At 47.7% G+C, this 15484-nt stretch overlaps 1 protein-coding gene across 3 annotated transcripts in view; it reads left to right on the forward strand.

Annotated features, from left to right (window-relative positions):
* DLG5 (discs large MAGUK scaffold protein 5) overlaps nt 1-15484 on the forward strand; it is a gene marked incomplete at both ends in the record, with an annotated part of 107185 nt that overhangs the window by 45187 nt on the left and 46514 nt on the right. For 2 of the 3 annotated variants that reach the window (XM_084246124.1, XM_084246125.1), the window contains 4 exons: nt 1850-1913; nt 7831-8007; nt 10172-10315; nt 11004-11187. In XM_084246124.1, the coding sequence (XP_084102250.1) occupies nt 1850-1913; nt 7831-8007; nt 10172-10315; nt 11004-11187 (569 nt within the window). The remainder of the gene's footprint in view (nt 1-1849; nt 1914-7830; nt 8008-10171; nt 10316-11003; nt 11188-15484) is intronic. The other variant, XM_084246126.1, reaches the window with a different exon arrangement.

Below are 15484 nucleotides of genomic sequence, written 5' to 3' on the forward strand. Positions count from 1 at the left end.
AGTTGAGGTGGGGGGGGGGCTCCCTGGTGGCTCAAGCACTATGAAGCTATCAGTTCAATCCCCAGCCAGGGAGGTGACCCACATGGTGCAGCAGACCTCTCCTGTCCCGCCCGCTGCTCCCCTCAGCAGTGTATTTCAGTAGATCTGCCTGTTCTTCTCCCTGTTCTTTCTCTGGTGAATCCTCCCCCACACCTCTGTACCCCAGCTCTTGTATGCATAAATAAATAAAATAAATCTTAAAAAAAAAAAGAGTTGAGGTGGGTGTGAGTATTTTGTGGTGATATTCATCTGAGGAGGTGGGAACCTGTTCTCCTAAATCATAGTGTTGTCAACCAGTGTTACCTCAATAAAGAAAAATATGTATTTTCTTTACATTTGGCCCCTACATTTCTGTCTTGGAACCCAAGATCTCTTTCCCCCATTGCAGTTTTCTGACACTAAACCCTTAAGGGACTTGTTCAGGGACTTACTCCAAAAATCCCACCCCTGTCTTACCTGCTCTGCCCACAACACACACCTCTCCATTGTAGTCGTTCTTATGGTTTCAAGAATAAAGCATTGCTTTCTTCCCATTATCCTGTTTTATTTGCCCCATCACTTCTGCACGTTGTACTTCTTATTGCCCAATGAAGCCTCTGAGTCTGTTTGCCTTCCCTTTCAATTTTGTGTTGCCTCTCATCTTGATAAACAAAGCAGCCCTTCTGTTTTCACTAATCATTGACATGGGATGGGAAAATTATCTTACAAACCATCCGGTCCAACCCCTTCCTTTTACACACGAGGAAACAGAGTTCAAAAAAACTGAAGCAACTTGCTCATCCACTGGGTTCAGAAACTAGATTTATTGATGTGAGAGGTGTTTTTTTTTTTAATTTGTTTTTATTTTATGCATGCAAGAGCTGAGGTACAGGCCAGAAGTGTGTGTGTGTGTGGGGGGGGGTGGGTGGGAGGATTCACCAGAGACAGAGTGGGGAACAGAGCAGGCAGATCAACCGAAGTACACTGCTGAGGGGAGCAGTGGAGTCAGGAGAGGTCTGTTGCGCCATGTGGGTTGCTCCCCTACCAGCCTGGGATTGAGCTGCTGCAGAGGCTGCAGACAGCTTCACAGGCTGCGTCTTAACCCCTTGTGCCACCAAGGAGGCCCAACTTGAGAGTTTTTTCTGATGCAAGACAGGTGATATCCTGACTTTTGAGGATATTTGTATTCAGACCAAACCATGGTGGTTGTTTCTACAACCAGGAGTTAATGTTAAGTGTTGCCCCCCCCAAAAAAAAAAGCAGGTGCTGCTCTCCAACTTCAGTGACTGTAATTGCTCATAATTTTATGAGTAACTTTTAATAAGGGGGCAGTCACTGACTAAATTATTAGGGACTGACCTTGAATACATTTAGAACCTAAGAGCAGAACAATCAGGCAAAAAGGAGAAATAGTTCAAGATGTTTAACTTATGTAATGTTATTACCTGCATGGAAGCCAGAACCATCTTGATAAAAATCTAAGGGAAATCCCCAGACCCCATTTTAAGGGGTTGCTCTGATGTTGCTCCGATGCTGAGTCTTTCCCCAGATATTCCAACAACACACCAGCATATTGACTCCAGGTTCTCCTCTGCCCTGTGTAGGTCAGTCTCAGAGCAAGAGGTTGCAGAAAGGTGAGGTGGAAGAGGGGCAGAAACACCAAAGACTAGAGCCTGCTGATCTTGCTCCCCTGTCTAGGGCTCCTTGGTCAGGTGCGGTGTTAGTTTTCAGCCTGGCAGTGACTGAAGATCAGTTGGCCTGATGGTGGTTTGTGGTATAGACAAGAGACCCTTTGGGGTTAGTAACAAATGGTCTGTCCTTCTGTCCCCAGGCTCCTGCTTGTCCATCATGCCATCAGACTCAGGAAGCAGCAGCTCCCTCAGCAGTGTGGGTGAGTACACTCTCCCTGGAAATCCCTCCTTCCAGGAGGATACCAGGTGGGTTAGGGGTTTGGGTGTGAGCTGGGGCAGCCCTGGCTTCAGGGGATGTCAGATTATCTGCTGTTGAATCCATTCACGTTTTTTCTCATCGCCGATATGTCCTCTCAGCAGAGGAGGGTAGAAATCTGGCCCTGCTCTTGGGAGGCAGCTGGATGCTGGTGGCAAGCACGCATTTTGCCATTGCTTTCCTTTGTCGGGACATAGGACTTCTCAGTGAGCCTGTTGTTCTCCTACTTTACCAGGGTCATAGTGACCACTCTCCATAAGACTGGCTCCTTTTGGGACTGTGCTTTGTGAGCAGGAGCAGCGCATTGGGCATTATTTTGCCTTGGGCATGGGAGTAGCCAGGCAGGCTGAGATGGATGTGTTTCTTTGAAGCACATAGTGTGAGGCCCAGCTGCTTGCACTTGACTGATGATGCCCTGCAGAAAGGTTGTAATAGTCTCCTAGCCTGCCCAAGCACTGGGACCCATCCAACATGCTCCATCACCTCCATGTGACACCCCTAGTGCAGTTTCTGATGTCCTGATCTGACCTAGTGGTGAATTGTTGGGACAGGAACTTTGTTGCCACTTTGCAGCTGGAACATGATGAGGGGCACAGCAGTCGTAGAGCAGGTTTGCAAGGCAAGACTCTGTTATTTGAGCAGAAGTTCTTGTGCCATTTATTGAAAGCATACAGGCTAGTAAAAGCTGATCATGCGACAATGGTATGAGAAATAAGGCCTGGAGGGTGAGGGGATAGGAATGGAGGACAAAATTTTACGAGGGACAGGGAAGGGGACATCGTGACCACACGTCAAGAGACATTTGCGTCAGCAAAGTATTTGATGTTATCACAGGTAGAGTTATCCCGAGACCACCATGCACATAGCCACGTAATCAGGTAAACAGTGGCCTAGGTATCCCTGAGCCTGCCTTGTGATATGGGTTATACGCCATAGGTAGTCAAGGAATTCTCTGCTGTGATTTCTAGATAGCAAATAGGTCACAGTTGCCCATGAGTGGCCAGTTAGTAGCCAGCTCATAGAACCCACTGTGAATGGAGAGGTTTTGAGTTGGAAGGACTCACAGAGATCATCAGGCTCAATTACTTTGTTTTCTTCCATCTAACTCCCAGAGAGAGAGGAGGTCTCCAGCCTGAGACTCCAGAACTACCCAGGTGCGGAGTTTGCTGTGTTAACTTGGCTAAAGCTTACAGAGCAGCCCCAGAGTGCCGGCAGTGCTTGGGACACAGCAGAGAACAGGCAGATGTCCCTGTGCTTGTGGATCCTAAGGTCTAGTGGGGGACAGTAAATAAGTAATTATAACATGTGGTCAGACAGTGATGGGGGAAGACAGGTACCACTTAGAAGGACCCCGTTAATTTGTTTGGACTGCCAGTACAAAACACCAGGCTGAGTGCCTCACACAATAGACGTTCTTTCAGAGTTTTGGAGGCCAGAAGGCTGAGATGGAGTTGTCAACAAGTCCGTGCTCCCTCTGAAGGCTCTATGTATGCACATATCCAGGCCTTTCTTCTTCCTTCTGGTGCTGTGCTGGCCATCGTTGGCATTCCTTGACTTGTGGATGTTTCATCTTAGTCTCTACCTTTATCTTCACATGGTGTTCTCCAATTGTGATCCAAATTTACCCTTTTAAATAGGACACCGGTCACACTGGTTTAGGAGTCTGTCCTGTGTCCCCTGACTGGAGGGCCTGATTGGCTCCCCTGGTTATCATTAGATCCTCAGGTGGTTTGTCCTGTTTCAGCTCCAGCTTGACTCTCCCTGCTTACTGTGCCTTTGCTCCCCAAACCCCATGCTGTTGCTAACCAACAGTCTTAAAGGTTGCAGTGTGTGTGTGCTGAAACATCTCCAGGCAGTTTTCATTGGCTAAGCCATGTGGTTTCCTTGAGGCTGTCCCCCACTCCTTACAGCCTGTTACTAAGTAACCTGCCCCATGGGTAGGCCCTGTGGATCTGCTCTGGGTATGCTGCTCCTTACAGGCAATTGATACTTTCTCCTCCCCAGTCATCCTGATTTAATTTCTCAGTTGCTTTTTATTTCTCACCCTGGGTAACTGGGGACGTTCACAGAAGGAGAGGAGACAGTTCTGGGCAGCTTTTATAAAATGGGGCTTAAATTTCATGTAAATTGAAGTAACAGGAGAAATTTATTTAAAGAGAGGCCTCCTGATTCATTGGCAGGAGAAGGAACTGGAGTGCTTCTTCTGTCCTGGTGACGATTCCTGGAATGTACAGCCCCCGGTTGATAGGGCATGTGGGGTAGTCACCAAGCAGGCAAGGCAGGGACCTGGCTCCTGGGGCCTGCTCAGGCTCCCTCCTATGGGCCTTTACTGTTAGGGGCCTGTTTCCTCTGCTCATCAGACGAGTGGGACCATCTCCCCTCTTGGAGCACATGCTCATGCTCACGGGGGTCCCAGTGCAGCCTGAGCCCCATCTTACTGTCTATCCAACTATCTCAGTCTGTCTGGGCTACTTCAACAATACCACTGATGGGGTGGCTTAGGGAAAAAGACTTCTTTCTCATGGTTCTGAGACTGGGAGGCTCTCACTCAAGAGAGATGGAGTGTTTAGTGAGGGCTTTCTTCCTATCTCACAGGTGGTATCTGAGCACTGAATGTTTATATGGCAGAAGAGCAAGAGAACTCTCTGGGACCTTATCTATTAAATAATTAAATTTTAATTTAACTTTTTTTGGAAAGATTTATTTATTTATGCATACAAGAATAGGGATCTAGGCCAGAGGTACAGGAGTGAGAGGATTCACCAGAGACAGTGGGGAGCAGAACAGGCAGATTGACTGAAGTACACTGCTAAGGGGAGCAGCGGGCGAGTCAGGAGAGTTCTGCTGCGCCATGTGGGTCTTCCCTGGCTGGGGATCGAACTCATGCTGCAATAGCTGCGGAGAGCTTCATAGGTTGTATCTTAACTCCTAGCGCCATCAGGAAGGCCCTAATTTAACATTTTAAAAACTAGAATGATGTGAAGGTTCATGAAGGTGTATCCTGTTTGTTGCTACATTCTTAGAACTAGGACCGTGCCTGGTACAAGGAAACTCCTCATATATTAAATAAATAAAACATAAACAATTGGATAGAAAAATGGGCAAAGGAAAATTGCATACAAACAGAAAATGGCTAATTAATGGATAAGATGTTCAAACTTTAAACTTAAATATGCAAATGAAAAAAATAACTCACATGATAAACAAGATAGGCAAAATTTAGCTAGTGTAAACTGGTTCAACTTTTTGCAGGTTAATTTAACAGTTCTCTCGATATTTTATGAATTCATTCAGTAGGAATTATTCTACTGGGAATTTAACCTACAGAAACAATTGTATAGATAGAAAGAAATTGTTTCATGACACCATTGTTAATAGAGGGAAATAATCGGAAGCGACACATAATGCTCCATCAATCAAGAATTAGGTTATGGAACATATATAGAACACAACAATATAAAAGTTTTCAAGAAGAATGACTCATTGCTTAATGGGTAATTCACAGCAGGAGTGGGCTGGAGGTTGGGAGAGAATAAAGAAAGAACAAATACCAGAAAGGTGGATTGACAGCTGTTGATCATCTGCTGGAGGTGGTTGTTGGCTGTTCTGGTAGATAGCTTTAGAAGAGATTACCCATATAAATAAAGGGTCTTTGGAATCTTCAGTCATTTTTAAGTGTGTAAAGAGGCCCTAAGATCAAAAAGTTGAACTTTTTTAGGACCTTGTGCTCTGGGACAGGCAGAGGAAGAAAATCTCAGTGTTGACATTTACTGACTGTGACCTGGACGAGGTACTGAACCTTGTTAAGAGTTTGTTTCCTAACCTTTGAATTGTCAATAACAACAGTATCTTCCTTGATTGGCTGGAATGAGATAATGTATGGAAAGCACATGGAAACCTCAGAGGTGCACTGGGGATTCTTGTGGTGGTCGCCTTTGCGGCTGCAGAGCACACTGGGGAGCCTAAGCTGCAAATCCAGGCCTGGCTCTCATCCCAGGACACCATTGTGTGAGTGGCTGTTTGTGTGAGTCTGAGTTGATGACCTAACCTTGCAGTGCCTCAGTTTCCTCTTCTATAAATTGGGGGTGATAATTTTCCTACTTTTCTGGGATAGTTGTGAGATTAATTGATGCCTGGGACATCTGTACTCACTGCTGTGGGCTGGTCGTACCTTATAAACATTGAAATCCCCCTTCTCTGGGTGCTTATTGAGGCTTTTCATGCCACTATCTTGGGTTTGTTCCCTCAGGAGTGGGTTAGAGGGGCAATAGTAGGTATCTCTGGAAGGGGCTTTGGGCATGTGTCCAGAGGAAGCCCAGTTGTCAGAGAGCTGGGTAAGTTACTACAAACCAGATGACAGTGTAGAACTGGCCTGGGCTAAAACTCATGAAGCAGTTTCATTTGCCAGAAGAGGAAGAAGTTACACAGTCCACACAGAGCTGTAATCAACCTGTTTACTAGGGCTCCTGGGGGCAGGAGTGAGGATCTAGGGTCTGTGGGGGTAAGTTGAGGAAAGGCTTCTCAGGCTGTGAAGTAGAGCTCTGTGGGGAGAAGGGGTGCTGGCGGGAATGGCAGTGCTGGTCCTGGTCCCTGCCTCACAGAACATCTAACCCTGAGGTCTGGCCTGGAGCACAGGAATCTCAGTTGTTATGGTGGTGGTGGTTTTGAAGTCACCCATTTTTCAGAGGGTACTAGATTCAGGTGGGTGAAGTGCCAACTTTGCTTAACTTAAGACTTGATCTCAGACTGAGGTCTGTCTAGCTTGTCACCCTCTCCAGTGTCCCTGGCACAACAGGGAGAAACAAGGCAACCCCGAGTGTCTAACTTTTGTTTTGGGAACCCTTGTTTTGCACGAGTAGCCAGCCAGTAAGGCTCAGTTGGTCAAAGTTTAGTCTTGGCATTGGTGCATTCTGGGCCTTCATAGGAAGATAAATACTGTGCCTCTGGGGTAAGGCAGCCTCCCAAATCATATCCATAAAGTAACAACTGAGGGATTTCCTGTGATCCCACTGAGGATCTCTGAAGGCTAGAGATATAATGTGACCTTTTGGTGTTACTAATATATTCCGAGTTAATTATAGAAGCGTCATGGATTCACCAATTTCCAGGACATTTGAAGGAGTTATTTTCTTAGAAACAGATTTGGATTTTGTCAGAGGTGCTGCTCTGGAACAGTGTAAGACATGGGATTTCTTTCAAGACATTTTAGTCCCGGTGCAGGTGTTGTGGGCCTGGTGTGGCCTGGGCAGCGTGAGGCCCTCAACTAACCTACATTATGTCATGCACACCTTGGCCATGGGTGGCTCTCCTGAGTCTCCTCCAAGCCTGCACACCTGGGCTGGATAGGGAGGTCCTTCAGGCAATTGGAAAACTGCCTGAAAACTGCTCCTGAGCATGCCCAGCGTTGATGAGGGAAGAGCAGGACACAGCCCATGACCCTAGCTTTGGAGCCACTGCCTCCAGTCCTCAAGACTTTCTCTGGGTTCCAGCTGTGTCTTTTTCCTCAGGCTGCATCTTTTCGGCAGTTCTGCTCAGGGATCAGGTTGGCCTCCCCATGCCCAGGGTGGATGGTAACTACTATTTCCAGACCAGGCAAGGATGTGAGGATTAAGGCCCAAACACTTCCATCCCGGACGTGTCAGAGCCAGGTTGGGTAGAGGGGGTTTCTTAGGGTTCTGCGCCAGGACTGGGGTAGAGGTTGGATGAGCGCTTGGATGCTGGAGCCAAGCTCTCCTGACTCAGTGATGCCATCTGTGAAAGGGGGATGCTAACAGGACCCCCTGGTAGGGCTGTTGTAAGTCACTAGCACAAGCCAAGAGCCCAGAACAGTGACTGGCTGGTGAGTGAGGGCTGTAGAAATTGCAGCTCACTTTATTCTTTTCCTCCTCCAGGAAAGGTGCCTTCCCCACCCCTCCTCACGGACCAGCAAGTGAACCAGAAGTTGGAGAACCTCTCCATTCAGCTGCGGCTGATGACCCGGGAGAGGAACGAGCTGCGGAAGCGCCTGGCCTTCGCGAGTCACAGTGGGACCTTTGACAAGAGGTAGTGATGGTGCCCACCCCCCGTCCAGACCCAGCAGGCAGAGGTGGCTGTCCTGATGCCATCACCATCCCCCAGGTCCTTCCCTTTAGCTCACGGGGGCCCCTTCCCCTTGCTCTTACCTCATGTTGAAATGCTCTCTCTATAGGCAGTGTCTGCAAGCCTGGAGAGGTGGGTGGGCCACTGGCTGTTTCCACTTCGCTGAACCAAAATTGGAGCCCATGGCCTGAATCACATATACACCTCGGGGATTGAGGGGTGTGGGGTGTGTGTGTTCATCACACATGATGACCCCTGACAGTGCTGTGTGTATGTGTGTGTGTGTCAGGAGGGCCAGGGGCCAGTCTCTCCGCCTTCCTGTTGGCCTTGCAGGTGATTGGTGAGTGGTCTTGGAGGCAGCTGAGGAACCTGGTCCTACTTTGGCGTCTCCTCTTTGATTAAATGTTAGTCACGACTTCTCTCTAAGCCTCTGATTTCCATCCCTGACGCAGCCCATTTCCTCTTTATACTGTTTGCTCCTGTGTTTACTTCTTTCCCTGACAGAGAGAACAGCCCCATGGCTGACCCTCACAGGTCCATCTGCACATGTGCACGTGCATACACCACTGTCTCTAAGGAGACCCCAGCCTGCTCATTGTTGAGTGGATCTTTCTGTGTCTTGTAAATACTAATGATTGCCTGCCACATACATTTTAGGAGGGGTATATTCTATTTGGCTTTTTTGTGGTTTTGAGGAGAAACTTTGATTGCTTCTTTTGTTAGAACTTAAAGGTAGACACTAGGGAAGGGGGTGTGGCATGTGGAGTGAGGTAGAGGGAGAGTCTTTACCATCCAGGAAGGCTTCATGTAAGGTGGAAGAGAAGGCCTACAAAGTGGTTTATTCCTTTTTTTTTTTTTAACTATTTATTTATGCATACAAGAGCTAGGGTGTAGGTGCAGGGGGTAAGAGGATTCACCAGAGACAGAGTGGGGAGCAGAACAGGCAGATCTGCTGAGATACACTGCTCAGGGGAGCAGCGGGCGAGGCAGAAGAGGTCTGCTGAGCCATGTGGGCAGCTCCCTGGCTGAGGATCAAACTCAGGCCTCAGTGACTGGCAATAGCTTGACAGCACAGAGACTTTAACCCCTGCACCACCAGGGAGGCCCAGAGTGGTTTATTCTTCTGGGAGATGCTGGGGATGGGAATTGGTATAACTTCTTTCTTTTAGGAGCATCAGGGGTGTGAACCTTGTCTTGAGAAGAGTCCCTTGGTTGATGTCAGGGCTTGAGGTTGCTCTTAGGAGGCAATGCCCCTCAGTTAGAGAGCACAAAGGCAGGGGGAATGAAGACACAGTGCGCTAGAGTGCATGTTGTCTGTGACCCTTTTCACACTTTCAGGGTAGAGTGGGTGATTACATAGACTGATCAGCAAGGCCTTAAATATTAACTCTCTGGCCCTTTTCAGAAAAATTGTGCTGACCTCTGCTCTAGAGTAGAGATTCTTAAATTTGAGCATGCACTGGAACCAGAGGCCTTGTTAAAGCATGGATTATTTGTTTTCCCTCCCTTCTTCTTACTCCTTCCCTCTCCAGTATCCGAAGGTCTGGGGGCAGGCCCAAGAATTTGTATGTCTAACCAGTTCCCAGGTGATACCAATACCACAGGTCCAGGACCCCACTTTGACAACCACACTTCTAGAATCACTTACTGTTCTCCACCTTGGCTGCCCATGGGAATCCTCTGGGGAGTAAAAAGAAATCTTGATTTCTGACTCTGCTTTCAGGGATGCTGAAGAAGTTGGTCTGGGCCTCAGTATTTCACATTGTACCCAAGATTTAGAATTACTGCTTTAAAGAGCGAGTTCATCACGGGGGCCCACTGTGTGTAAAGGTCTGTCACGTGCCCTCCAGAAGCTCCTGCAGAACGAGAGGACACTTTGTTAGATCTCCAGGCCCAGGCAGGGAGGGAGCACTGGCAACCAAGACTCCTTTCCTTTCAGGGATTGTTTCTGTCCATCTGTGTGAGGCCAAGACAACTGGTTTAACAAGCACACAGGTGGTTGCAGTATGTAGGCTAGTGTTTGGAAACCTCTGGGTTGGACTGACCCGGGACATGGTTTCTCGGGGACAGTATTACTGCTAACATGATCCCAGGGCCTATGTTTATTGCTGTTTCCTGTCTGTACCAGGCCCTACCACAGGCTGAACCCTGATTACGAGAGGCTGAAGATCCAGTGTGTGCGGGCCATGTCAGACCTGCAGAGCCTGCAGACCCAGCATGCCAGTGCCTTGAAGAGATGCGAGGAGGTGGCCAAGGAGACCGACTTCTACCAGTGAGTGGGAACTACCTGGCAAGGACGCCTAGCGTTACTAGAACAACCACCTCTCGTTGGTCTTTTTTTCTGGACTTGGAGTCAGAGATTCTAGATGTAGTTCTGTCTCTGCCACATAACACGCAGTGGACCTTCAACCCTTGGGTTTGTCTTTGGGCCTCAGTTTTGCTAAGTGCAAAGTTGAGGCTATTAGCCCTTCATACCATCATCCTTTGCCTGCTTGCAGAGTCACAGTGTGGGGAAAGTGATTTAGAGCATGAGGCAGTAGGCCAGAGAGGTCACTGGGCTTCTGGGTTACTGTCCAGGGGCTTTGCTGCAGCTTCTGCTCCAGGTGAAGCAGACAGGACAGGGCATCTTTCCCCTTGATCTCCTGGTGCCCCTCTAATGGTATTTACCTGCCCACCTCCTGATGTATGCACAACAGGCCTTAGTATGGTGCCAGGTCTATTCCGGGTATGGGCTTATCTCTTCTCCTTGGCCTTCATACATACAGGTGTCCTTTTTGGTGTCAGGTTTTTAAAAAGTGGTGTGTGTTGTATCTCCCTGGAATGTGGCCCATATCAAGCCGGCCCTGGAGTACCGCTTAGCAGCTTACTATTGACTCCTGTCTGGTTTGGAGGGAGGGACTGGTGGCTCCTTGGGTGGGGGTCGGAGGCTGCTGAAGCTCACTCTCTGTGTGGGATGCCAGCACACTCCACAGCCGGCTCCTGAGCGACCAGACACAGCTGAAGGACGATGTGGACGTGCTGAGGCGGGAGAACGGTCAGCTGCTGCGGGAGCGAAACCTGCTGCAGCAGTCATGGGAGGACATGAAGCGGCTCCGTGAGGAGGACCAGAAGGAGATTGGAGACCTCCGGGCCCAGCAGCAGCAGGTAGAGTGGGCAGCTGGGGGCAGACCGAGGTCCGTCGCCCACTCTCTTCCCCTCCATCCATCCACCCACCCACCTGCCCGTGCCCCACATCAGCTCATCATCCATGCATCCATTCACCGTTCACCCACCCATGTGCCCACCGTCCACCCACCACCCTTGTGATCATTTATTTATGGAGTGTCTGTCTGGTGACGCATTGGGATACGTGTGAGGAAATACTAAGTCTTCGCTCTTCCGGATTCTGCAGTCCCATGGAGGAGATGAATGGTGATAAAATGATTGATCACACATATCTGTGACTCACTGCAAACATGAAGTGCTGCCAAGGAGGAGGTGCTGAGCAGTGCCATGCAGTTTATAACAGGAATTCAGCAATCTGGGGACTTGGGGGTTTGTAGCTGCTTTTCTTTATATGGATCCTGTAGGACTGCAGATGGAGAGAAACTTGGAAATACCAAAACCCTGTGAAAATGGGATGGAACAGTTATTATTTTGGGGTGGGAGTGTGGTCTTGCTCTTGCTGCTCTCTGCTCTTGTTTCACACTGACAGAGTCACGTGGAGCAGACCAGTCAGGACATTGTCTCCTTGTGACTGATGTTGGCCAGTTGTAGTTTTCTAGCTTATAGACTGGAATGGCCTGGGCTACCCAGGGCCATTGTGGCAGGGGCTGATGGTCTACTTCTGCAAATGGTTACATGTTTAGGGTTGGAAGGCAGTTCTAGGAGGGACAGTGTGTCCTTTGAGCACTGCAGCACAGGTCTGGTTAAACAGAGAACCTCTTGCCCATCGGGAACACTTATGGTTCCCCAAGTTAATGTAGGGCATTGGGGCTTGCTCATAAAGCTGTTTGCTATGTGTCAGTCTGAACTCATTTGATAACTTAGCTTGGTATTGTCTTCATTGCTTTGTTTTCATTTACAATAAAAAAAAAATCCCCTTTAACTATGAAACTATTGCAAACTAATAGAATAGTTGCAAGTATATTACAAAAAAATTTTCCCCTCTATCATCCAAAAGTAAGTTGCCAACTGACATCCCCTCACTCCCAACATGCTAATGTGTATGTTTACAAACATGGGTCTTCACCTGTATAACATAACACAAAATCAGGAAGTTAGTGTTCATGATACACTACTGTCTAATCAACAGGCCCCATTGGAGTTTACCTGTTGTCTTACTAGTGTCTTCAGTAGGAGAAGGATCCAGGTCAGAATCACTTAGTTTTCATGTCTCTGGTCTTCTCCAATCTAGAACATTTCCTTTGGCTTTGACCTGTATTACCTTGATGCTTTGGATAACTTTGAACAGTTATTTTGTAGGCTTTCCTTCAGTCTGGATTTGTCTCATCCTCACAGTTTAATTCTGCTCATCCATCTGGGGCAGGACTGTTACAAAGCGTCTTTCCTTTCATTGCATCCTGTTGATTAGGATGACATGCCACTGGTACTAATGACTCGACTAAGGTGGTGTCTCCAGGCATCTCATTGCAAAGCAACTTGTTTTCCCTTTGCTTATCTATCTCTCTCTCTCTCTCTTTTTTTTTTTTTTTGTGGGACCCTCGCCGGCGGCCGGGGAACGAACCGGCACTGCAGAGGCTGCAGGCAGCTTCGCAGCCCAACGCTCAACCGCTGTGCCACCAGGGGAGGCCCGCTTATCTATGTCTTTATGGGCTCATGATTTCCTGTTGTTATTCAGTGTGTTATCATCTATTTTTGCCAGTGGCAGACCCTTCAAGCTTGCTTCCCTTTTTGACTTGTCCGCTTCACTCTTTGAGCACTTACTTTATCTCCATGTAGTGGAGAATGGTATTTAGAGGCAAAATCTGCAACTTGGTTGTGCTCAGAGCTATTGGGGTACTCCCAGACCCTCTCTGTGGACACACACGCATGCATGCACATACACATACATGTATCTCTATGTCCTTCTCTCTCCCTCCCCTTATGTGTCTGCCTCTGTGGAGATCCTTATCCATATCCACATATGTAGTATGAAGTATATATGTTGAAGACCATGAGTTCACACTAACACTTCCAATTCCAGTCCAGGGTTTATACTAGTTTTTCCTTCCCCTTTTTTGGTAACTCCCTTCTACCATGGTGAGGTACTGATTTCTATTAGTCTTAATGTGTTAACTTGGGTGGTCCCCATGCACTCTTCCCAACTTCTTCCCTCAGCCACACCCCGTTCTCGCCCTTTGTGGTCCCTCATGCCCCTTAATTTTCCATTATTTTTTATTGCAAAATTAATGCACATTTTGTTACTTAATCAGAGAGTTCTTTACTTACAGTCTCATGGCACAGGAATAGCTACCAGGAGTGCATTACCAGTGAAAAGTTTGAGATTTTTATCTGCACATATAAAACCCTTTATATCTTACTGATTTATTTCACAAAATGGAATCTTGCAATACTTTTTGTTGTTGACATTGTGTTTTCTTTCCTGATTATGTCATGTGCATCTATTTTGGTACTAATTCTACTTCCTTGTTTTTAACTGCTGCAGAACGTTGAGTGACGTATAAGCACCATAATTGATTTAGCCAATCTGTTTACCAACCCTTGCATAGTTTTCAGTATTTTCCCATTGTAAACTATATTGCATTGACATACTTGCTGCTGTTGTTTATGTTCATTCTCTGATATTTGTTGAGGTCTTATATGCTGAGGTGAAGGCTGCATGGGGGGGGGCAAGATGCATATACTTGAGATATCAGAAGTCTTTTCCTGAGTCCTCCGATGAGAGGACTTGGTTGTGGAGGGTAGTTCTGGGGTGGGATTGGCAGGCCTTCACCAGGCCATACCATCATGGGGAGGGTTCCTAGGTGTGGAAGGTATCTGCAGTTCCGGGCAGCAGGAGTCCAGCTGAGCAGAATGGCCTGCAGCACAGCTAGGAGACATCACAGTGATCTCAGAGAAGCTGCTGTGTTCCTGCAGGAGTTACGACATCGGGCTAGGATGAGTTTCCGAGGAGAAACTGCGCCCCTGTGTATTGTCAGTACCATCCGGGGACCCTCCCTCCTCTGTGTCCTTCCTAGAATAAATGGTTAGGATTACAGATTTTCCATTGTTTAGAGGCAGGACATTTTTGCCTCAAAAGAAATCTGTTGGAAAAGTCCTGTATGTGAAACAGGTAAGGATGGCACTGCTGTGGTGAGTCAGGGCATGTGTGGCAGGGACAGCCCAGCAGAAGTTTTGCCCCTTCTCTCACTGGCACTCTGAGTGGTGAATGCCCCCACCTGCCCACCTGAGAGCAGGTGCCGCTCCCTGTTTCCATTGTCACCCCACTTTGTTTCCCTGTTCATTTGTTTGCAGACATTTTTTTCATCCTGGTCTAAACTTGGCTCAGTTATCCTCCTTTAGTCGGGTTTTTATTCTTCCTTGTGAGGTGGATCATTTTAGATGAGTCTGGGGCTCCATTGTAGTCTAAGGCAAGTGCCCCAGAGAGGCAGCAGCAGCAGCTTGGAGCTTTCATAGCGTGGCAGGATTGGTCTCATGCGCTTGTCCTGGAGGTGAAAGGTACCTGCTAGGAAGCAGAGCCATGTGTGTGATGTGCCATGTGTGTGATGCTTTCTAAGTGTTTGCTGTCACCACTGCATGTATTCTGCTCTGACCAAGTCTGGGTTGTAGTCTGCCCTGTGGAGCAGTCAGAGCTCTCACTGATGCTGGGGTTGTAGAATGTGTGATCATTTTGGAAAATAGTCTGGCAGTTCCTCAAGTTAGGCATGGTTACCAAATGACCTGGCAGTGCCACTTCCAGGTATATACCCAAGAGAACTGAAAACTTATGTCCACACATAACTCATCCAGTGAAGGATCCTGGCAGCCTTATTCATTACAGCCAGAGAGTGAGACAATCAGATGCCCATCAACTGATGGCTGGATAAATAAAGTGTGGCATAGCTGTGCCATGGATGTACTCAGCACCGGGGCAGGAGGTACTGCTATGTGCTAGAGTGGGTGAACCTGTGGGCCTGCCTAGTGAAAGCGGCTGGTTACACAGGCCACGTATTGTCTGAGTCCATTCATATGAAGTGTCCTTTAAAATCCACAAAGTAGATGAGCAGTTGTCTGGGGCAGGGGGCTGAAGGTACGGAATGACTGCTCATGGGTATGGATTTTTTGGGGGGTGATCAAAATGTCCTGGAATTAGACTGGTAGTTGTACAACTCTGTGAATATACCCCAAACCACTGGACCACGCCCTTAAAGGGTGAACAGTATGGTATATGAATTACATATATCTTATGTGTATATGTAAATAAAGATTCCAGTTACTACTCAGTCATTTTGTGCAAACA

This window comes from Talpa europaea (assembly GCF_964194135.1).
Source record: "Talpa europaea genome assembly, chromosome: 10".
Classification (NCBI taxonomy): Eukaryota; Metazoa; Chordata; class Mammalia; order Eulipotyphla; family Talpidae; genus Talpa; species Talpa europaea.